General features: G+C 40.6%; 1 protein-coding gene across 3 annotated transcripts in view; it reads left to right on the forward strand.

Moving 5' to 3' along the window:
• MAST2 (microtubule associated serine/threonine kinase 2) overlaps positions 1-25110 on the forward strand; it is a 161275-nt gene that overhangs the window by 32353 nt on the left and 103812 nt on the right. Inside the window, exons 1-2 of one of the 3 annotated variants that reach the window (XM_046944860.1) lie at positions 6659-8883; positions 9485-9570. The exons of 1 other annotated variant lie outside the window; for it this stretch is intronic. In XM_046944860.1, the coding sequence (XP_046800816.1) occupies positions 9532-9570 (39 nt within the window). In that variant the 5' untranslated portion in view covers positions 6659-8883; positions 9485-9531. Of the gene's footprint in view, positions 1-6658; positions 8884-9484; positions 9571-25110 lie in introns of those variants that run through there. One more of the 3 variants, XM_046944861.1, reaches the window with a different exon arrangement.

Here is a 25110-nt window from a genome sequence, read left to right on the forward strand (position 1 = left end):
GTCCTGGATCCTGTCAGACTCAGTATGTTACCAGCTTTCTGAGAAGCTGCTTTTGTTGATGTGTATAGAAAAGACTCTACTTTCACAGAAAGAATTTCCTCTAGGGATGATGCCAAGACTCAGAAGACCAAGAAGTGTTATGGCTTTGTATTGATTGTAATCAAAATGTCTCTCAACATCATTTTGTCTCTTTAGAGCTGGAACAGATCTGTGAGTGAATATGCACTTTTGGCATTGCTCATTTCCCTGAGGCCAATGTTGTGCGTGGTCATGACTGCAAGAAACACTGAGCAGTGGGAACCAAAGTTGACACAATTGTTCTTTCTTTCCTGGTAACTTCCAAGCCACCGGCCATTTTTAGCCAGGCTTAAAGAGGGGAAGAAATGTCAAAAATAATTGCGATTGCAATTACATCAGAATTGGAACAGAGTAGGAGCCACCTCTGTGCATTCTCTCTGAGATGCGTGGTTTTGTTCGTTGTGGTTTGGCAGCACTGGTTGACATACATGCCACGGAGCACACGGCCCTCTGGTCTGCTGGGGATGTGCTGTCCCCAGTGGATGCAGGTGAAGTAGGAGAGCTGGCCTTACACCTGGGAGGAAGCAAGATAACCAGAACCAAAATGGAGTCTGCAGGAAACCAGGTGTTCTTAATTCTGCTGCTTGAGAAGCAACTCGCTTATATTGAAGTACTGAAAGAATTTTACAGTCTTCTGTCTAAAAACATTGATGTTGGTGACCTAAATTTGGGCAATGTTGGAAGGACAGCGTTGTGAACACTCCTTGTAGTGCTTTCTTGCCCTCAGTTTGGTAGAGGGAATGCCAGGAACCTGATGCAGCAAATGGCATATCTTCCCATGTTCCTTTTTTTGCAGCATTCTGTGGTTGCCCCACGCTGAGGCTGCACTGAAAGGTTCATGAAGGGAGGTGATAAGGGGTCTCCCTGGGCTGTGAATCTGACCTTTCAGAAAGCAGGGAGGAGAGGAACCCTCAGATTTGGTTGTATGTATTGAAGCAAAGCACACTCTTGGCATCATCTGCACTTGGTTTCTTTGCTTGTCAGTACATAAGACATAAAAAAAAAAAAAAAAAGTATTCTACAAGCTTGAAAGAGAGACTATTATCTAATTGGCTTTTGGTTAGGAGGATACTGATTTCTAGGTCAATGTAAAACAAATGAGCATTTAAATTGAAGAGGAGCAGCTGTTCCAAAGCCCCTTTCCACAGTGCCTGGTTTTGTTAAGGATAATTATGTCTAATTTTAAATTATGATAGCTTTGAGTATTGAGCTTTGCCTTGTTACATCCACTGGCTCATTCTCCTTCATCTTTAAGAATGTTCCATCATGGAGCTAGGTTTCTAATTAGATTTATTTTTCTGGCCTCTTGAATTGTGAAGAGAAATACAGCTTTAAAGGTTTTTTTCAATGCTTTCGTGCAACTGTTGCCATACTTCCATTTTCTTTTTCAAGATCATAAAACAGATACAATACTGTCTAGTGGAAAGATACTGCTGAGAAAATACATATTTATGTAAATGTGCAACATTTGTTCGCGTTTTTAGCTTGAAAATGGGAACCTTAGGTTCTAGTGCTGAAAAATTCAAGAAAGCTCTTCAGCTCTTAGGAGGAAACATATGCTGAAGATGTCCTGGGGATTACATACTGCTTGTTTCAATTAACACATTGATATTTCCTGTCAGTTCTTGAGACAAAAGCCGAGGTGACAATTGAGATGATAGATGAATGCTGTATTCTAACTCCGTACTGGTGAGCTCTGATTTATTTGCTGTTTTTTTCTAAACAAATAGCAAAAGTTTTCAACTTTGAAGCTCAGTGCTGTGTGAGTAATTCGGTCACGTCTGAACTCCCCGAACAACGCGTGTTGTAAACACATAACCAGGCACATTTGTGTTTATGAAATGGTTGCTGCTGGACATGGCGGTGTTGTAACGTCACGGAAAGGATTGTGAGCATGAATTGAATTTGTAGTAAAACGTAATTATAATTTGCAGTAAGTGTGATATGCGTAATTTTTAATATGAAATCCAAGCATTACTACTTTACCTGCTTCTTTTATGGAAAGAGGTTGCTTTCATGTGCCTTTAAAAATGATGGGTGTCACACTTCTCCTCTGAGAAATATGCTGTGGGGCTGTAAGTCAGCATCCCACAGGAGTGGGGTGGGCTGAGGAGGACACTTGAGGAAGCCGTCTGCATTGCAAAGTGTTCTCTGTGTGTCCTCGCATGCGGTGGGTGATGCACCCATATTTTGTAGCTTTTGTAGAACCAGTTTGTGTGGCTAAATAAGCGATGGGCTCTGGCTTCACAGTGTCTTTTCTATTCTTGAAACTCCAAGTTCTGTTGTTTCTGTAAACTTTTCAGTAAATACGAATAGCTTTTACTGGGAAAATGGGACAAGAGTTGGTGTTGAGTCCCTGAGCTTTGGTTCTTTCATATTCTGATTAAAGGTATTCATTGCTGACGTTAAAGTCCGTGTCTGTAAAGCATGAGGGCTGTGATAGAATCCAGTAGCGGAACCTGACTTTGGCCGTGTCATTGAAACCCTTACTAAGCAGCAATTCCACGTCTTAACGCTTGCCTTCACAGCAGTAACTTCTCCACCAATCATAAAGTGTTTCCTTTTAAAATAGGAACCATATTTGAAATGTAAGATCAGAGCAGCTAGTTTCCATTCTGTTCTAATGCCAGTTTCACTCCAGAACGAGAATGTTTACATAGTGAATATGACATCTTATGTAAATATTAAAGTTCAGTTGAAGATTCCTTTCCAAAGATGTTAGCTTTCCAGGGAGGGGGCGATAGCCAAGGATCTTACTTCAGCCTGGAAGCTGGTGTGTCTTTGCACGTACCGTCTATGGTACAGGATGAGAACAGTTGGTCTGTAGCTGAGTGAACCGTTTCCTCCACCCTCGTCGACAGCAAATTTACATTTGTATGGCAGATGAGTGGGTGCCGCCTTCCGTGGTGCATCGAGTGGGGGATGGGGCAGTTTTGCACGGGAATCTAAACCTGAGAATCTGAAATCAGAAAATTCCCTGCAAAAGCATAATTATGGCGTTAACTTTGGGGATTTTAGGCGGTTTTTTCCTTCATTTCTTCTTCCTAGAACGGAGCCTCATAACTGAGTTTATTGTGGCTCAGAATGATTTCCTATTACAATTCATTGTTAATGCAGGGCTTTGCTCCAAAGGTCTTAGTTTCTCAAATTGCCTCTTGTAAATAGGCAGGAAATCCAGGAGCAATTCAGACAAGCTGTCAGGCGAGTTTCCTTTGGTTGACTGCCAAGTTTCTTTCTTTTTTTTTTTAAAGTTACCTCATCAGCCTTGTTTTGGTAGTCTGTCAGTTTGTCTCAAAGGGATACGTTTATAAATCTCTAGATAAACATAGCTCGATCAAAAGAAATAAATAAAAACCCCAAAATACTGAAGTTTCAGATTGACAGTCAAACATTTGGCTCATTTTGGTTGCACAGACAAACGTTGCCAAAGATTTAAGAGAGAGATTCCATTGAAACTGTCAGCTGATAATCTTCTGGAAGGTGATCTTTCTTCACAGCAGGCAATATGTTATGCAAGGAAATGTTATATCTTTAAGGATTGCCACTGCTTGAAGTCCAGTCGTTCTTAGTAAAAACTAAAAAAAAAAAAAGTTTTGAATCCTGAAAAATGTCAATTTTTAATCTCAAAATGCTAGATTAGGGAGTTGTTCTTTCAAAGGTTTCTTGGTAATAAAAGTATGCGATAAAAAACACAGTATAGATAACCAAAGAGCTGTGCTTACTGTGATGTAATTTTGAATGGAGGTGCTCTTTATGTGGCAAGTGACCCATGAATGGATGGTCTTCATTGGATCATCTCGATGTGGAGTGGAGGAAGTCAACAGCACACATCTCTGCATTACAAGGTCCAAGTTGTGTTGGGAGGATTTCTGGTGCTTCTGTAGCAAATGTTCAGTATCACAAGCGGCTTAATGTGTCACTGGGATAAGCTGTCAATTGTCGATGTTCTTAGACCTTGGGAGTTATGAGTCTAAGATGTGCAGCTGTTGAATTCACTTAAACTTGGAAGTACATAAAGCTTTGGTGCACAGTGTAACGATCTGATTGCCAGGATGGCATTTATTGTTTTTGCTTTTGTAGTAGTTGCAGGTTTCCTTTCTCTGATACAAGGGTACAGACCTGAGAAGATGGCAGATGCAGTGACCTGAAAGGACTACAGAGTCACAACAAAACAAATTGCTCTTCACATTTTAGTTCTTAATCAACTGGGTGAAACATTTTCCACAAGTATTGGGTGAATGCTGAAATATGCCTCATTTCAGTTATAGTTTAGAAGGTAGTTTGTGTTCAACACAGTATAACAAACTGAACAATACTAAAATGTGTTGTGTAAGTCTATATAGAAGCTTCAATGCGTACATGTATGTGCACGCTAATATAGTAGATACAGACTCCTCTCTAAGTTATCTCCCTTCTTTGCATTTTCTTTGGTGATTAGAAAATGTGAGCAATAGGTTAATAGCTTCACAATTTCTCAGTTGTTTTTTTTTTGTGAGGTTCATTGTACGTAGGAGCTACTTCATAGCATCTTCTTGTGGTCATTACTTTCCTAACTGCAAAATTGGTATGCCTTTGGTCATCTTTCACTGATGCTATTCAAAAAAACCCTTTGGCTATTGAATAAATTGAAAGAATAGTTTCTTTGATTATACTGCAGTTATCAGATGGAAAACTTTGGTCATCTTCAGACATAGTTATTGGAACTGTTCTAAACTTTCAGATTCTTCTATAAGATGAAGGTCTGCTCAATGCTTATGTGAGCTGTCAGAGCTATCACCTCCATTTCAGAACTATTTTTCAATTTCCTCCTTCTCTGCTACCTCTAGTTCCTTCAAGGCATTTGTCATTTAGGATGCAGTTCTCGGTAGGTACCTCTTTTCTACTTTCCATGTGAATAAGAATGTAGAATCATAGAATGGCTCAGACTGGAGGGCACCTTGAAAATCATCCAGTTCCAACACACTTTCTATGGGCAGGGCTGCCACCCAGCAGCCCGTGCTGCCCAGAGCCCCATCCAACCTGGCCTTGAATGCCTCCAGGGATGGGGCATCCACAGCTTCTCTGGCCTAGAACAGTTACACTGGCTTAGCCCATCAACTTGTCTCTGACAGGCACTTGCAATCAGCTGCTAAGGCAGAATCCTTTTCCCAGAATACTTGCAGCTATTTGTGTCTTTCTGTCTTCAGCATATTTTTCTGTTTGAGAGTTCTTGCCAGATTCTTCAATGAATTTGTCCAAAGGCTTTTAGCCATGCTCCTGAACTTTTTTTGCTTTTTATTGTAAGAAGTGCTGCGATGTGGCTATTGTGCCAAGCATTACCCCCTTTCATTTGTTTGGATATGGCCAATAGCTTCATTCAATTCTCCTGGTATTGGAAAGTTGATAAGCTGTCCTTCCCTACTCATTAAGCTAACCATTACAGGAACGCATTTACTGGAAGGTCAAGGCTGTTTCCATTTTTTGATGTCTTCAAGTCAAGAATGAATAGCTTTTTCAGAGAATGCAGGCAAACACTATGAACTATGAAACACTATTTATTTGGGGCTCTGTACAGAAGGTCACTGGAAAAATACTTATTTTCTGCTTATACAGAAAGTCACACAATGTCCATTTCAGACTGTCTTGGAAAATAAGTGTGTGTATGTTGGTTTTCTTTTTTTGGCACTTTTTTTTCTTAATTAGTTGAAAAAGTGCTGAGAATTTAGCCTTTGGCACAGCTCTGCCTTTCCTTCCTGAAGCACAACAGGGGAATACAAGTACATCTGTTTTATAGTTTCTCAAAGAATGTAAATTGTTCTACATGGACTTCTTGTTGTCTTTTTTCAGTTGTGCCCTACTTAAGATTGCAGTGGGAAGCACAGAGAATCTGCTCTGGAACTGCTTAGATGATGTCCAAATGATCCTGGTACTCTACTGCTTTACTCTTCATCTTCTCTCCTTGCTGCCTGAGAAGTAAAATCTTCCCCATGTTTCAGTTAGTGTGATGGAGGAAGGAACCATTGAGTTAGGAGCTTGTCAAAGATTGTTCACCAATATCTTCAGAAAGATGGGCAAAAAGAGGGAGACTTTTTCTTTCTTGAGCGAGGTTGAATGTTAAGTAGATCCTTTAATTCTTACAGGATTGGAAGATGCCATGAGTCCTCTCTTCTGATAAGCAAATATTACATTGGACCCTTCATAAATTGTGCCTATATCTGAAAACTGTTGGAGAAATTTATTGTATGACTTCTTATATAATTGATAAGGTTCTATGTTATGTACTTTGGTTTCTTTAATATCCTTCAGTAATGCTTATCTTAGTGAAATCTTTTCTGCAGATATATTCTCATCTTTGATTGGAAACTCATCTGCAGATCTCTTAATACATTCAAATAAATGTCAAAGGATGGCACCGAATGTCCTCTCCCACCCTCTTTCATGATTGCATTTGTGGGTTTTCTTCCTTTTATGGAAGGAAGAAAAGGGGAGAGTGAATGACTGTTAATAGTTAAATAGGAGGGAAGCAAAAGGTAGTCACCACATTTGGGATTTTTTTTGTGGAGGTTTTTGATCTGCCATTTCAATCAGAATTGTTTGCTCTGAGGAAGGGAAGGGGGGAAGGAAGTTGGAGGAGAAACCATGCCTGCTTCTTCACAGCAGCTCTGATTGGGATCCCTGCCGCAGGAGCTGGGTAAGTGTGGCAGGCAGCCAACTTGAAAGCGTTCTCCCCAAGAAAGCCTGAAACTTGGAAGAGAACAGATGATTCTCATGGTATTTTGAGACTCGTGCCAGCCTCAATCAATTATCAGTCACTTGTGAAGACATTCGGAGAGTTGGCAATGCCTGAGTATTAAGGTAAATAATCCAGGAAGGATTAGATATTTATGTGCTAATCAGAACGTTTCCAATTGCATTGTAGAAGTAAGTGGAACCTATTTATATTAGATATAGTTACATCTGTATAATGGAACTATAAATGTATGCTATTGTGTTATCAGGCTTACAGTGTTTGATTTAATGGTTGGTTTGGGAAGAAAATACCGTGTGAAAGGTATTGTGTAATTGTTCAGATTGCTCGATTCCCCTCCCAGTATATTTTATTTAGTGCAGGTGGCCTCAGTCAAGAAGGAAAATCAATGATCCAGCTAATCTAATGGCCTACCATAAATACTCATAAAATTTATTACAGACAGAACACGAACAGCAAAATGTGTGTAATGTGGGTGACTGCGCATGCCAAAATACGTCTGTGGGATTTGTTGTGAGAACAGAACCTATCTGGTGCTAATTGCTGCGAAGTGCAGTCCTAGCTCTAGGATTAGTTTTCCAAAGAAGCTCATTTGATGGCAAAAAGCAGGAAGTAACACTGAAATCCCTCAAAAATGTTATCGCAGTCGAGACATCCGACCACCTTAGGTTTCACCTTAGGTTTCAGCCTGCTCTTCATCAGAGCGTTAGCTGCGCTTCTCTGCTGCTGTTCTTCCTGATGCCGCATTCTCAAGTTTGTGTGTGGAGCTCTGTGTCTGGCACCGCTCTTCCCACTTGGATTCTCAAAAGCAGACCCTGTGCCTTTAAAAGCAAGTGGCTCACCGAGTTGTTTGCAGCGCAGCTTTTTATCCCGTACAGTATACTCCATGCAAATGAGCTCCCGCTCAGCCCTGCGTGGCTGCCTGCCCTGCTGGGGAGCTCACAAAGGCTCCGCAGACCTCATTCAGCATTCGCCTGTTTAAAACGGCAGATGGAAGGAGGTATCGGCGAGATGAGGATTTATTAGCTGCTCACAATAAAAGACCACACTGGCTCTGCAGAGGATCACAGAAAGCCTGGTGAATGGGATTGAGTTGTATCTGCTTTCAGCTGACTTTACAGTGATGTGTTTAGCTCATGTGACTCGGTCCCTTAGCGTGAAGATCAGCTAAAGATTTCCGTGTAAATATCTACTCCTTTAAGCACCGGCAACCTGTGTGCTTTTGTGGAGATGGTTTTGGTTTGCAGCTGTCATAGCTGTGTGGACAGGAGCGTTTCATCCAGCCGTGCTCGGCAGCCGCCGCTCCGGCCGCGTTGTTGGTGCGTTTGCTGAAAGCCCCTCCTAAACACAGCTCTGGGTGAAGTTTGGTTTCTTGTGTATGCCTGCCGAAATCCTGCAGAGGCTGAAGTTGGGCTGCTTTTAAATACAGTGTTTGTATTCAGAAGCTATAAATAGGCTCTTCTGAAGCTTTTATCTGGCGATGAAATCTGTTGCTTTAGCTTTCCGCTAAGAAATTGTAGGTCATTGCGGCGGTTGGTGATATTTGCAGCATTCCCTTTTTTTCCTCTCTCTCAGAGGAAGGACAGGCGTAGCACAAAGATTCCATGAGGTGCTCAGCGATTGGGATGAACGTAGCTGGGTTTTTGTTTATTCCGGGGCTGTTTGGTGTAGCCGGAGCTCTTAGCGCCGTTTCTTTTTCAAAGCAGCTCCTATTTTAAAACGTGACTGTGGATAATGTACAGCAAGGGAGGAAGCCTCTTTTGACCTTGCAGGAGTTGTCTGTGTGAAGGTACGGGCAAACAGAAACTGCAGAATTCTCAGCTGAGTGCTGCTTTCCCTTCCCTTTTTTTTTTCTCGCCTTTCCGCCATGGATGACGAAGAGGGGAAGGCTTTAAGACAGCTCTGTCAGTGATGAATAGATGAATGAGTTCTTACACGTTCAGAACTTGCAACATGTGTTCCCGACCCCTCAGCACCTAGGAGAGGCAAGATCTCAGCAAGGAGCTCAAGAATGCGCCGTGCCCGCTGCGTGTGAGAGGGAGAGCAGCATACCTCCGAGATAGCAGGAACAAAAGAGGGTGCGATGGTATCTCTGACGTTGGCTTTGTCGTACAAAGGAGCAGAGGGATTCAGAATTAGGAAAATGAGATTTTTTAGATTGTTTCATTGTGAACGTTTCTAATTTTGAAGAGCGCCCTTCCCTTTCTGTCCGCAGAATCCATTTTTTTAGTTGTGTGATTTGAGGGAAATGTGACCTGGATTTGGTGAGCTTATTATGATCGGTAACTGAAGGCAGCTGTTGTAGTTCACTGATCCTTTATGTAGCTGAAGTACATGGAAAGAAAGCAAAAATAAGCGTGTGTGGGATCTGAATTAAATTCCACTCTTCGGCCTTATGTGGAGCTGTGGATTATTATACATTTCTGGACAGTTGTGTATATGAGGGGAAGGAGGCATCCAACCTTGGAAGGACTTAGGGAAGTCCAACAGATTTTTTCCAATGTGCCCTCCTAAATCCGTCACAAAAGGGGCAGGCAAAACGACATACAAATAGTCAGAGACCCTGGCTGTGGTTCTTCATGACAGGCGAGTGAAAGACCACGTCCTATTTTTAGAGAGTGGATGGAGGAGGGGCGGAGAGGGGAGAAAAAGTTTGAAAATAATGGACTTCTTTAACAGTTAGGGAGCAAAGCCAGCCAGCAGCAGGGGAGGCAGCGCCGCCGGGTATGGATGACTCGAGCATTCTGCGGAGGAGAGGGCTGCAGGTAAGTGCAACTTGTCTCTGTTTTGTCCTGCTGCCTGCAATGCCGGCGCTCTCAGAAATGATGACGGCCTTTCAGAGTAAATCAAGTCTAATCAGTGTGTAAGCAGCACTGGGATTTCAGCTTTCTTGCTTTCACCTGCTGCTCAGGTACTCATCGTTGGAAGTATGATTTCTGCGTAAAGTAATAAAATATGTTTTCTTAACTTGCTTTAAATTTGAGTCTTGTAAAGCCTTTTGAAAACCATTCTTATGGAAAGAAGCAATGTCCAAACTAAGGCTTACCTCATAGTTGAAACTTCAGTTTCAAATATATTTCTAAACCCTGCAAAGTGACTTTTCTGACTCGCCTCAGAGTAGCCATTTTAGCTGAGCGTTACTTAGAAATTAAATAAGAAAGCAGAGTGAGTATTTTTAATCTGTTAGAGCCATGCTTATTTATTACCTCAAATGCACAGCAATCCAAAGCAGATGCAATGTTACAGAATAGCAGCTCTTCAATATAAGTAATATCTGTATTTTTTTCAACTGTCGTTATGTTGACACAGATTCTCCTGCATTTTGTTTTAAGCTCTGTTTAACATCCCAGTGAAGTTTTATGAAATTGCAGTGCTGTGACAAATATGGTAATCTGTGTCAGTGTCAATGGGGTGTGACGACGGAGCAGATTCTTCCTGAGTAAAACAGCTGGAAGTGAGAGAGCTCCCAAATCTGGTGTGAACTGGAGATGGAATTGATTTTTGCTTGAAAGCACCATATTCCTTTTCTTTGCATTGTAATGCGATATAGCCTATTACATACGTGCTGGCATAAATAATTGTTTATAGACCATGAAGCTTGCCCATTAAACAATAAGCAAAACAGCTGACAGGCACAGTTAATTTCACTTCCTTTGAGGAAAGTAAATTCACCATTTTGAAATGCTACCGTTCATAGTTTAGGGATGCTTTAAAGTAATCAGGGTGTTACTGTTGCATTACCTGAATGTGCTTTGTCTCACCGTTTCCGTAACTGTATGTTTTGATATTTCTTTGGGCCAGCTTATTAACATTTCTGAAATTTAGTTGCACGTAATGTGTTGCATCAATCACAGTGCTGCTGTGATGTGCTAGTTCATTTGCTCAGTATAGAACATCTTGTATTCCATTTTCCTCTAACTGATGCATATAGGATTAAGACTATTGTTTTCAGTGATGATGTGTTAACTACTTGGAACTTAGCTAAGAGCATTGTTTCTGACCAGAGAAAATCCAAGTCATTCCCTATATGCTGATTGTTCAGAGCCTAGAATGTGAACCTAGAATGTCTGACATGTTGCATCTGTGGGGGCGTGGCTTTTTATTTTTAGTAGGAAAAACTATAGCAAAATATTTCATCCCTTCCTTAATAATAAATGCTGTCTGAGAAGTTGGTTCAACTCTGGAAATAATAATAATAATAAAGTTATGTTATATGAAAGATGTTTTTTCTTCACTTCTGTTCTTTGCTGTATGATATCACAAATTTGGGATGGGGTATTCATGTAACAAAAGTCTATTTTAACAATGTAGATGGAGGTCTAACTGGAGAATCACATTAATTGCACTGGCAAGGATTTCATTCAAGCAACTCACGTGATGAACGCCAGGTGAGGCACCCTGCAACCTGAGCAGTGCAGCTCTCCTCGTACAGTGTGACAGCTGGGGAGAGGGTGCTCTTCCTCTGTGAAATTCATCAGGGTGCTGCAGGCGAGCACTGATGAGCACTGTGAGGCTGGGGGGGCCCAAACGTCTGCCCGTGACAGCAAAAGACATACTGGGGCTGGTTTAACACGTGCAGCGTGGTGGAATTTGATAATTCTAGTAGCCTTCCATATTTATATGAGCTGTTGGCTGTAGTGCTTTTGTAGGTATGCGTAAATGATGTGTTTATGTGGGTGTAATTCACAGCTCCACCAAGAATGCTTGGGGGGTTGAAACAATGCTCTCATAGGACAGCAGGTAGTAGGGCAGATGTACAAGTCCAAGAGTAAGTTAATGCTGGATTTAATTTCCATGCATCTTGGACTGTTGGTTGTTTTTAGACGGAATTGTGGCTCAGAAGTGACTACTGCAAACATGCCCTAGGAAAAATGACAAAACCACTGGTTTGTGTTGGCACTGCCGAGGCAATGCGTTTTAATTACTTTTTTTGGGAGTCTGGGTGCTGGTGGTTTGGTGTTAGAAAGCCACTGATGAAAACAAATTACTTCCCCATTTCAATCTGGATGTTGGTGGCTTTTGAAATAAACATCCCAGACTAAATTGGGCCCTCTAATCCAACCCCTGCATTCAAAGCCCTGCTAATTCCAAAGTGGGATCGGGTTACCCAAGGTCTTGCTCAGACTGGTTTGGAGTATTTCGAGGGATGGAGAATTTGCAGCTTTTCTTGGCACCTGTTCTGGTACTTACCCACTTGTGCTGTGAAAAATCTCATTTCCTTTATATTTAGTTGATGGAGAAGAATGTGTTGGTCAGCCTGCTGATATTATTTCACATTTAAATTGACTTTTGAAGATGAACAGAAAGGAACAAATGAATTATTTTTACCAGAATGATGTGACCAGTGCTTCTGCCTTATCTCAATAACCTGAGATTCTTTTATTTTCAAACGGAGTGGATTTAGACTTGTACTGATCTGGTTTCCCCAAGGTTTCAATGTTTTAGGGTTTTTTTTGTTTTCATATCTTCCTGCCCATTGGACATCTTAGTTGGTGGACTCCTGCTCATTGGTGGTGGTGGTGGTCAATCTTCTGCCTCTTTCTACTTGCTTCTGCAACTGAGTCCTCAGCCTAAATACGATGAACGCCTCGTTTGTGTGCTCTTCCTGTTATTAACAAAAGCAAACAGACTTTTTGTTTTCCTTTTCTCTGTCACTGCTGAAAATGCTGTTCAGGAGCCTGCAGTGTGAAGGAGCAGGTGCCTCTCCTGCCTCCCAGCTCTTTGTTCAAACCATCAGAAATTCCAAATCAATCAAACTGTTACTCCCTTTCTGAAGGCAGTGTTTCTGAAGTTCCTATCACTTTGTTCTTTCCACCTGTTTTGAAAATACTGTGGATCTGTTCCTTTCTCATTTTCAGTGGCTACCTGTTCAAGGACCTGTGGTGCACAACTTTCAGGCTCCCTTGTGGTGTTCCCTCACAGGCAGTTTATTCTTTTCAAATCCAGTTCTTTTTTTTTTGCCCTGTTAAAATAAGCCATTAGCTGTCACCACCTCATCCAGTTCTCTAACAAATATATGTGCACTTTTTCCTCATGCTTCTGTTACCTCTGTTACCTGAAAGACACTTGAGATCACTGCTGTGTACTTTGTCTTCTCTGAGACCCCTCTTCTGCTGTGATCCATGCTGTAAGTGGCCTTGTAGGGGTGTAAGCAAATAACCTAAAGAGGCAGCAATTGTTCCTATAGGCTAAATCAGTATATTTGTGTGACCTGTATATATCACCTTCCTTGTTTGTTCAGTCTGTTTTCAGCACGTTCTGTTTGGTCTCAAACAGTGAGTGCCAACTGCTCATAAGAAATAGCAAAGTAGTGGAAATGAAAATCCAGGAGGAACAAACCAGATTTTCTTAGGAAGTGTGTGTGTGTGTGTGTACACAAACATATGCACGCAGTTGGACACAGCTGTGCAGTAGTATTGATGGAGGACCAAGAAAGTGCTTCTGATAATGGAATATTCTTTTAATTTGTAGACTTCCTTTTTGGCTAATGAGCTTGGGCTACTGATATGAGTAACAGCCTTAGGGACAAGTGGTAATGCAGGTGTGGAGCTGCTTCTGCTGTACTGGGCAGAGATCTGTGCATGTGGTTTTATTTTTTTGTGATGTATCATGATGTAAATTACATCGTGAAGGTAGCTACAAATGTTTGAGGCTGTCTGGGTTTGCTGTTGCTCATATGCGTAGGGAAATAATGGGGGAAAAAACGTTTGGGGATGTTTGAGTCCCTGTGGAAATGCAGTTGTATTTGGAACATCGTGTCAGAGTGAAAGTTGGCAGGTGAATTGCTTTACAATGGCTGCCTATGTGTGCTTCTACACTTCTCATGTATGTAAGAAATTAGAGTTTCTGTCCTAAAAATCCTTGTAAATAAGGAAAGTAATGGAGAGGGTGGTGTGTCAAATCTCAGATGCTTGTCGTAGACATTATTTGCAGCCTTTGTGGTACTTGAGTAGTATTCAGATGTGGTCGGACATTCTCAACACCACTGTTCTCTGTATCAGTGCTTTCCTACACAGTGCTGAAATTTGAGTTAAGTTCAACTATTTAAATTACTTTGTTGGAGCCTTTTTTGCTGGCTTCAGTGCAGATGTGAAACACAAAGCACATCGCATTACTTGAGTGTGTTTATCTTGGCTGGTGTTTTCCACTACACAGCACGTTTGGCTAAAATAGAACCAAATGTAAAACCAGCAGAGGGATGTTTCTCATTCTAAAGATAAGTCCTAATGCTTTCTTTGCAGGGAGTAAAAATTGGGCATGGAGGAGGTCTGGGGAACACAGACTGCAGATTCATGGCTGCTGGAATTCATTGGCTACATGTATCATAAGCAGCTTCTGTCATGCAGCCCTATTGCCATGGTGCCATACGTTATACCATACGTAATGGCATCTCACTGTAGGACTGATGGCTGGTAAGAAGCATTGCTGCTGTCGGTGGTACCTGCCTGGCACAAGCTGGCACACTGGCTGGTTTTTCCACACCTGCTGCTTGTGGTTTCTTTGCAGCGGAGCGGGTGATGGCACCGCGTTTGGGCAGCATGTGCTTCTGGCATCTGCTCTGAAGACATAGGAAATGTACTGAGGGGAAAATGTGAAAGCTTGTCAGAATAAAAAGTCCTTGAGATATGGGCAAGGATAAAAGGTTAAATGGTTTGCTCAGACGGAAAAGATACTATTTAGCTGCTGTCTTCAGGGTATTGTTAAATTGGTCTGATAATTTGCTATAGTTATGCTTAAATAACTGCTTTCAGTTTGTCAGCATGGACTTCGTGAATGCTTCTACAGCTGAACTAAACTTTTTATTTTCTGCTTGTGTGGAAAGATAAAATGCCAGCAATTAATTCTTCTGCTTCAGGAAGAAAGGTTTTGTTAGCAGACAACTGCAAGAAGGAATGGCAGTGTATGTGTGCATCTGACTACGAGTAGGTCCTGGGGAAAGGAGTTCTTCCCAAAGATAAACAGTAAAATCTTTTTCCGACATTTCCTTGGCTTGAAGGCATCTTCTTGGTGATCTTCCTCATTGCTGTGGTGTTTTTGCTGCTGCTGGTAGTCACAGGGCTTGCCATGTGGAGCGTGGCTTTTGCTTCCTTTCCTAGCTATTAGCTGCCAGGTGCTTCACATGGGTCAGTATCATTTCTTTTTGTTCTTGCTTAGCGACAGAAATCCCAAATCCTTAAAACAGAACAAAACAAAAAAAACCTGTTCTCCAGCATAGCAATGTAACGTGCTGCTGCTGCGCTGTTTCATCTGCTTATCTTTAATAGTCTTCACTGCTTACACAGACCCACTTACCTCTTTAATGAGAAGCTGTGTCCTGCAGCGAGGCAGCACGGATTTTGCTTCTAGGCTTATGTCATCCGAGTGGAAGCTGAAATTGGTCAGGGCACTTTTTGTTATTTTCCTGTCAGTTCTGCTGCTGATGGTCGCCTCTTCAGTTCCTCTGACGTGCTGAAGGGCAGCGGTTGTTGTAGAAAGAAACCCGAGTAAAACATGCCAAGTGCAAATCTAACGTTGAAAAGCTATCAGGATTGACTGGGGCAGGCAGTAGCCTTGCATTTTCAAGGAATAAAGATGAAATAACTTTGCGTTCTGAATACTTGCAATTCCTGGCTACTAGACAAACAAATGCCAGGAGTATATGATGAGTTGTGATGTCTTAATAACACCTGGGAAACGCTATCTTAAGTGTCAGGAGACATTTACAGCCAGCTGTAAATACGTGGCAGCATTTCCTGTATGGTTTGGTGGTTGTTCCTATTGTACTTCAAATTGCTCTACATGAGCTGTTGGTATTTATGGGACTTCTGTGAGTTGGTGGGATTTTGGCATATTGTTTCAGATTTTGATGGTCTGTATTCCAGCATTCAACATCACTGTCCTTGTCAATAAAACTGGGCAGTCATGTCTGGAAGGTAACAGCCCATTCTTCCCCACATCCCAACACGTTGCTGTCTGCTGCAGGTATTTGAATGGAGTGTTCTACTATACATTCTTTTATAATATAGTGAATAAATAGTTCAGTTCCTCCACTTTCCTTCCACTTTTATCAGTAGTCAATTAAGGATTCTTATTCTTCTTTATGAAGTGATTGCAATTATTCATTTGTTCTTGTTTGTCTTTGGAGGTTTGTCATTAAAATGGCAGCTTTGGAATTAGCGGCGTTTTTCCTACAAATGCTGACAAAGAGTTTTTGGGATGGAAAGTGGTTCAACTTGGTGGTTGGTGTTTTTTTAACCTATCTTTGGTCAAATCTGTAAATGGCTCATTTTGCTAATGGCAATGCTCTTTTAAAATCAGATTGTTTTAGCACAACAGATGCGTTTGTAGCCAGAGATTTGTTTCCAAAATGCTGTTGGATATTAGCATGATAAAATCATGTTTGGAATGAGGATGAATATAATTACTGCCTCTTGTATGGCATAGCTTAAACCTCATATAATTACTTTTAAAGTCCTTTCATCAAAATAAGAACATATTAATTGACTTCGACATTTATCACTTGTTTTATATCAGCATAGGCTAATGTTGCTTGTATTGGCAGCCAGAAAAATATAATATCAGATGTCATTGAGGTAGGTCAGTGTAGTCCACGTAAAAGGTCCTTTCTGCTCCATTTGTCCCATGGTCCGTGGCTTCCACGTCCTGGGTCTGACTCTGGACTGCATGATCTGAAACAGAACAAGCCAAACTCCTGCTCTTCTCCTTTCCAGCAAACATGGGGGGAATGCAGCCTATTAGGAAGGATTTCCAACTCCATGCTGTTTTTTTAACTAGCTTTGGGGGTACATAGTGATCTCCTTCTCTGTGAATGTGTGTAATTTAACTTTGTTTTTGATAACTGTAGTGAACCATTTGGCCAAAGTGGAAGAATGTGTGCTGACTGGAAGAGAGATTCACCCCCCAGGGGCAATTTCTGGATACCTATTAGGAGGGGATTAGGGTCTTAACAGCCAGAAAAAAAATTGAAGGCCAGAAGAATGGATTGTGGGTGAGGTAAGGGCAAGAAAAAGATTGGGCACGACTTAAACAGGAGTGTAAGTGATTTTTGCATTTTAGATTGGTGTGAGGATTATTCTCTCTAATGGCTCCGAGTTATTAACTATTTGTTGTTCTAGCTTCTGTCTTCTCTGCCTCTGATTGTGAATGCCTTGCACCTTCATGTTCTCCACTTGTTGACTCACTTGGCTGTAAATCTCGGAGAGCCACATTTAACCCTGGCAGTTCTGTAGCACTCCGTGTCTCAAAACATTTACCTATAACACCCCAAACCTGTTGTTTTGAAGTCGGCAAATAAAGTTTTCATTTTTTAACAACTGTGCATGGGGGAACAATGTTGGTGTGCTGGTGACTGCTTGCTTGTAAATGTTAATAGTTTGACAGTGCTGAGCTGATATTTTTCTTCTAAAGTGGCTACCATGAAGAAAGCCCCTCAGGGATACGGGACTCCTGTGGAGTTTCAGAAAGCAATGTTGTGCTTGATTAAGTTTAGACAGATGATGGAGTGATGTAGTAAAATCATTTCTGTTAAGGCATAATATAACTTAGAATGCAATGCGGTACCATTGGGACTGATAAAAATGAAATACTAAAGAAGAGCCATGCCCTTACATAGGGCTTTCAGCAGCAGATGCAATAGATGTAATTCAGTTGTGTGATGCTGGAAACATAATATTGATTTACCATGAATCAAGAGAAATAGCTTGTACCTTGCCTGGTTGAATGGATCGCCGCAATCTTAGTGAAATGAGTTACCTAAGAATGGGATGGTAGGAGAAAGCCTTCTTTTTGATAGGGGTGGGAGATGGCTGTAGGTAGGTGAAAGCAAAATAAAAAATAAAATCCTGGGAGATGCTTCATGTGTGACTGCTGGGAATCGCTGACTTTCCTCTACTTGAATTGTACTTTACAAAAAAATATATCTTCAAAGTTAGTCCTCCATAACCTGAATAAAACTGAGGCAGAGGTTTAACAGAATGAGAGCTCCTTGTGTTATTTGCACAGATGACTTGATCTCATTGTGTAGCATCTGTGTGTTGTGAGATAACTGCTTTTCTTTTCCTGCAAAAAAAAAAAAAAAGAGGCAGAATAGCACTTACGGTACAACAGAACTTGCAATAAGTTTCTAGGAGGTTAACTCCGTTACTGCATGGCCTGTGACTGCTTTCTAGCTTTGACTTCCCTGAGACACAGCAACTGTCCTGCTCTGTACCAGGTAAGCTACTGGATGAAGTGATTTCTGTTTCTTTATTGTGATTCTGGAGCTGCTATGAGGCTGACAAACAGGTTTATTACCCTCACCTTACGAATAGCAACAGATACGTTTTCTTAATGTTTAAAAAGTCAGAGTATGGCTTTTATTCCTCTCCTTAATCCTCAGCTGACCACATTTCTGCCTGAAGTACAATTAATTTTAAATACCATTAATGTAGACACCAATACTTTGAACAAAACGTAGTAGTAGTACTACTACTTCTTGTACTAGTTCTTGTATCCTTTGTTGTCCTGCTTCTCTCTGTGTGCTGGTCAGTAGCAGCGGGTAAGTCAGTATGTCAGGGAATGTGTATTTTCTGATTGTTTTCAAATTTACAGAATTTCTGCCATTGTAGGCAAGAAGTCTTTTCATGGGGGCTGCATGTCCCTTCAGTGCCATGCATTTAAGCCACAGTGTGCGGATGCGAGTGTTCTGCAGGTGAGGTAGAACAGCATATCAGAATAGTGCCTGTTGTATAACAAGGCTTCAAGAGAGGCTCTGTACTTGTTTGTCCTGTTGCCTGAAGTGCTAAGGCCTGCAAGCTTAGGAGTTTAACAGCAATAACTCGAAGTATTGGCAGCAGGGTGCAGTGAGCAACTGAAGGTTGTCTGCTGGGGGAGAAGTGATGCTTTAAATGGAGCTGTTGCATATTTGTTTATTCTCAGCTAGTCAGCTCAATTTCTCCCCGATATTCTTGGTGAAAGATTGCTGCTCCTAGGAGGCAAATTTGAGAAAGCAATCGTCCATTAGGTATTTCAAGAGCCCCCCCTGCTCTTCTGGAGGGGGAAAAGAAATAGAGCAAGATATTTAACTCTAAAAGTAAAAATAGGCTCCCCTGGTATATGAGCCATGTTTCTGGATGTTTGGGAAGTGTTTCTGTGGAGTTAATTGACTGGGCTCTTTTTTATTTTATGAAAGGAGAAAAAAAAACAGTATTTGTTTTCATGAACTAAAAACTGGCATAAGTTTATTGTCATCTAATGTGAAAGAAAAGGTTACATTGGGATCATGTACCTTTCCCCATCCTTTGTATGCGAGAGCAGTAAATGCTCAGACAGTTGGAGATGCTGAATCAGCATTCTCTAGTAGAACTCTTGGGGAAAAAAAATGGAATTCCTATTTGATGGCTGTGCTACAAGCAGGTAAAGGAATTGCATCATCCTGTATGAATACAGGAGGAAAAAAAACAGTAAGTCTTGGCTTTCCTAAATGTCAGCCACATCCCACACGCTCTGCCACTTTGCCTGGGATGTGTGTCAATTGCAAAAAAGGAAAAACAGAATGAAACCTTTTCATTGGCATAGCAGGGACTGACGTTATGGCTAAAAGTGGCTTTTAGGCACAATAGTTTGGTAGAATGCAGAGCAGAACTGTATGGTTTTACCAATCTGTCACAAATCTTCTCGTTTGTGCCCTTTCTCACATTCTTTTAACCAGGCAAACAGATGTATATAAACACGATAACTTTTTAAATCAGTTTGAAATAACCTTCACTTGACTGTTGAACACTTATTTTCTTTTCCCTTCTAAATCTTATGTTCAGGATGTATCTTGTTGACTCCTTCTGTGGCATTTCCTAGCGGCCAGAACAGCACGTGGGAACAGACAATGAGAAATGATGCAAAGAATACAAATATGTGTAAATATATACTAAGCTGTAACAGAAGACTCCTCTTAAGTCCTTGAATGAGTAAAGGTTTTCCAAACAGGGCATAACTTAAAGGCTCCTGCTTGGAACATGCAAACAAGGGAGTCAAAGTAACTCTAAAGATCATAAAATACGGCAGAGGGACCAGTAAAAGTCAAGATAAACACTCACAGAACTGAACATGACATTGGTTTTCAAAGGTTAACATGGAACTCAGAGGATTTCTGTTTTAATTAAAAATAAAGCAATGAGGTAGTAGAATAATGAGAACATTGAAAAGGTAAACCAAGGGTGGGAGCTTTGGGCACAGAAAGACCACCCACCCACTCCCAGCCCTGAATCATTACCTTTCTTTGTGCTGTACAGTTAAAAATTGTCCTCTGGATTTTCTAGCAAAACCAACTGGAAATCACATTTTAATTAAACACAAGGAGCAGAAGGTAAACCAAACTCAAGCAAAACGTTAGCAAAATTGAAAATAAACGTGTTCTGCCAGACCTTGGTTTTGGCGTATGTGATTCTGAAGTGGAGTATAGTGAAGGAGAATTCTAGTATATGTAGCATTAAGAAATAGTGTGCGTTGGAAACTGTGTTTTGGTATTGGCCAGGTGATAGCAGAACTCTGATCAGCAGCAGCAGCAGGTTTCTGCAGGCTGGAAGATGGGTCCTGAGATCTGAGAGGCTGGTTGTAGGTACTGTAAGGGTTCAGAAGGATATTGAAGAGCAGTGTCTGTCATCTCTCAGTCTTACACTGATATGAGTTCTTTCTTGGGTTAATGGTACGTAAACTGAGCAGTTTGAAACCCCAAAACTACTAGGGGTCTTTATTTATTATTTATCTTTATAAACTGAGCGAAAGTCAAAGCAACAGTATGGTATTTAGAGGTTGTTCACCACTACCACTGAGAATTAAGATGATGGATTACTGAATTGTTGTTCGATAAAAATGGATGCAGAAATTATATGCCCAACTGCTGAGATCAGGCAGCCTAAACCATGTGTGTTCAAAGTCACATTACTGAGTAGCAGTCAGGTTCTTGGGCAAAAGGCACGAATTAAAAAGAGTAAGAAAAATCATAGGAACTTCTAAATCATTTTATAATTTTGTATGAGGGAAACACTTAAAGGGATTTACTGTAGAAGTGTTTTTCTCGTCTTTTAATTGCTTCACCAGAACATTAAGATCTAGTCAAGTTGTGCTTCCCATTTTAAAATCCATGTTTGAGTCTTCAAAATGTTTCTGTGGGCTATTTGCATTATCTTTTTACCTTCCAAGATGACTTATAAATTGGCTTCAAATGCATATTATGGAAGAAAGGTTGCAATAAAAGTTGAAGCTGATCATATGGATATACTGTCTTTTGAACGTTTCTGGAAGCAAATCTTATTTTGCTGCTTTAATATGTTTGAAGTCCAAATTAATCTTACACCTAGATTAGCATTACTGGGATGTGATAATGGATTAAGTACTGATCTTTCTTGCCCCCTGTTTCATCAGCTGCTTTCTTCTGCAGGAGTGGTAATTGCTTTGGAATGGAAATCTTCAAATACTATTTTAGTTGATAAAGGTCTGTGCAATATCCATGCAGATACTCTTTTTAATTCAAAAGGATTTTTCTACTATTTATTTTGACATATGTTAAATAGCGTAAGAGAGATCAGAATGTGAATCGTAATTCCTTAAAGAACTTGTGTAATAGCTGTTTGAGTAGAAATATAGAATCATAACGCGGAGCTCAGCTCATGAAAATTTTAAACTAAGAATATGATTGTCAAGCAAGCACTAAAACATTTATCATGCTTAAAGCACCACAGGATTGACTATAAACAAAGTAAAACTGTCACAAGCAATCAGTAGCCAGTATTAGATCGAGATGAAAAATACAAGCATTAATACTAATAACATTAGAAGAAAAGTGCTAGCACTACTAATGTGAGTAAGGCCTTCTGATTCAGGTAGAAATTCATCTGTACTATTGTGATCTGGAAGATGAAAGACATAGCTGCAAATCTGATGGAATTGCAACCTGAGAACAAATAGAAACAGAAATCAGCTTTCAACATCAGATGAATTCACCAGAGCAGGAGGGTGTTAAAAAAGTTAATGAGTGTAATGTAAGTAAGGCTTGCAAAAGACACACAGCTGTGCATCTAGCTAGCTACTGCCTCTGAACTGAGAGGCTGCTTTGTTTCTTGTCCTTACCTGATCCTTGCAATGGTTTGACTGCAGCCTCAGTTACAGAAACAAGAAGGTTTGGGAATTAATTGAGAAATAAGATGATGTTATTCTTCAGTAACAATCTCAAGACAATGCAAAAAAGTTCATTGCAATTGGTAAGGGCAGCCAGTATTCCCTTTGTCTTATGATGGTAACTTTGACTTGCGCATAAAGCATTAGAGCTTTACTGGCAGCAAAATACTCAATAAGAATACTAGCTGAACACAATTTAAACTTATAATAGAGAAAACCATAGCAGAAGACAACCAGCTATCAACAAGCAATATCAATTTACAAGAAATTGCTTTTTGCTTTTAAGTGTGTGGTTACCTTCTGATGCATTATACATAAACTGATACCAAAAGAATAGCCAAATATACACTATATACAATAGCCATTGTATAGACTCTTTGTCCCCCGATGGCAAACAACATAGAATTTTTTCTGAAGTATGCAAGGTTTTAATTTTTAGGAGTGCTACAAGATACCGATTCATTGAAAATACATCCAACAGTCAGTGTTAGATGATCTGAGATGATCCTTTCTCAGTTTATAAAGCTTCAAAACTGAGCTGATTGTGAGCAATCTTCCACTCTTTTTATTGCATTATTAATGGTAGAGATTAATTAACCAGTGTATTTCCAAAGTCTGTATGATAAATGTGTAAAATGAAGCTTAATAACAAAGTTAAAATTAAATATTTTTAATTGACATCAAAGTGCTCATCCTTTTTTCTTTTCTCTTTTTATAGTGAAAGCCTTACAGTTTAGAGATGCAAAACCCCTAAATAACCACTGACCATAATAGCCAGTAGAATTAGAGTCATATTAACAAAGAAAACCTTTGGATTCTTGGTGTAGGCTCTTTCTTCTCCTGGGAGTAAATCCTGATCCACAGCATCTTCTCCAGCAGTTGGATTCCTAGTCTTGGTGTGCATCCATTTGTAAAGACGTGGTGATCTGCCTCCATCCATCCCAAATTGCACATTCATGGCTTACAGAGTATTTCAGCTGGGACCTCAGTGTGTCAGCAGCGGACAGATCCTCCTGTAGTCTTCACTTGGTGAAAACTGGAGCTGTTACTCGTGCAGCTTCTCTCTCGTCAGACAAGTTGTAGTGTATTAAGAGTGGAGCTGAAAAGCCAAGAAGGTTGTAGATAGCTAAAGAGGGTTCACTGATGATGAGCCACAAAGCAAACAACAAAGCGTCCCGACAGAAAATGGCAACGGCAGTCGTAAAATCAGATAATAAAGTGATCCTACCATGAGGGCAAAAAAGAAAAAAATAATTAATCCCCCCCAGAGAATCAAACTAAACAGAAAACAAAAAATAAACAGGCTTAGTGCGGAGAAACACAGGCATATAGCAGCAGCCATGTTGCCTCTGAAATATCCTGTCCTTAAGCAGATTAGGAGAATTCCTCTTGAACTAAGCTTTACCAATTTGCCTGCTAAATATATTGCAGGCTGTTTTTGAATGCCTCCATGGATTGCAGATCTAGAAAATGCATTCCAGAAACCCCGTGGCTTTTAAACCTTTTGTTTTCCAAAGAAAGAAGTCTGTTGTAAAAGAAGGTGTGTTTCAAATAATACAGGAATCTGCTTTCTCAGTGCATTGGAACAAGATTTGCTCTTCTGTTTTCTTTGAAGCTTGGATATGCCCATATTAAAATGTGTGAACTTTCCATATATTTGTAGGAGATGGAATTTCACTGTATGCGTGTATTGATATTGTGCATGGTGTGTACACACACAAGTGGATCAACATGTAAACACTGTTCAGTTGGATATCTTTAGGACCATAGGGAGCGTAGATGCTTCATAATCCATGTTGCAGTAGTTTCAGAAGTGTGGTCAGCTGAAAATTAGAAACTTTTTATTTCAGTTTCCAGCACTTTTATATGCCCCCATTTTATGAATCAGTTCTTGGGCCAGCATTGTCCTTTGTTCTGAACAGCCTTCTTTCCATGGGAATTTTCCTATGACTTCACTCAGTGAATCCAAGAGACTGTCATCACTTGCAGCCAAAGTCTCCTTTTGCCGAGATGATGGCTGCCAGCCTTTGAAAGTTACTGTCTTTCTATAGTACTGGAAACACTCCTGCTCTGAACACACAGGAAGGCACAGCTTTGTGCCCATGCTGTCATGCTGCAGACCTCTGAAGATACCTCTGTTCTTTTGTCTAGAAGGACTAATTATTTGCTCTCTTTTAAAAACTTGCTCCTTAGATTTAATGCTTGGAGTCCAGATGATAGTTTTGTCTCTTTTTTTCCAAGTTTCCAGGCACAATTATGTATTACATAGGAAAATTAGGTTAAGCACAATAGCACCATCTCAGCGAGGAACCTGGGATGTGTCTGTGTGAATGGCATGGCCAGGACCAGGCATGGCATCATAGCAGCTGATATGTTTCTGACTGAGCTAATGGCATTATAGTAATTTCCATATTAAGTTCCATCCTGTCCTTGATGCTGCCGATCAACTTGTTTGCTTTTTTCCCTGCCTCCAACTGTACATTGTCATCAGTTGCAGCCTTTCAGGGAAGGAAGGAGGGAAGATTGAGGTTGGAATCAGGGGGGAAGTTCTTTACTGTGAGAGTGGTGAGGTGCTGGAACGGGCTGCACAGAGGGGTTGTGGATGCCCCGTCCCTGGAGGTGTTCAGGGCCAGGTTGGATGGGGCCCTGGGCAGCCTGGTCTAGTATGAAATGTGGAGGTTGGTGGCCCTGTCTGTGGTAGAGATTCATGATCCTTGAGGTCCCTTCCAACCCAGGCCTTTCTGTGATTCTTTTCTTGAAATTTGTGTTAGCTTGGCTTTACGTAGGAGTATGAGCAATTAGTAGTGTATATATCAGCTCTGGCATTATTGTGTTGACTCCTCACCTAATGAATTCCTCACAGTTCTAGAAATGTTTGCTCTTGTGTAGTATATACTAATGTACTGCGTGCTGGAATTAGTGGTAAACACTGAAGTCTCATCTAGCATTTTGCTATAATAAAATCAATTATTTACCTCTAATCTGCTTTTTTTTGTCCTTAATGCAACGTATCTTGCACACCGAAAACATTACCCAGCTTTCTGTATAAGCATGAGGGATGCTGAGAATGCTTAGCCTGCTCAGAGATAGAAGAGTTGGAGTAATTTTATAATTCATACAGTGAACAGGAGAACCAACAAAAAGTGAGGATTTGA

The sequence above is a fragment of the Gallus gallus genome, chromosome 8 (assembly GCF_016699485.2).
Source record: "Gallus gallus isolate bGalGal1 chromosome 8, bGalGal1.mat.broiler.GRCg7b, whole genome shotgun sequence".
Classification (NCBI taxonomy): Eukaryota; Metazoa; Chordata; class Aves; order Galliformes; family Phasianidae; genus Gallus; species Gallus gallus.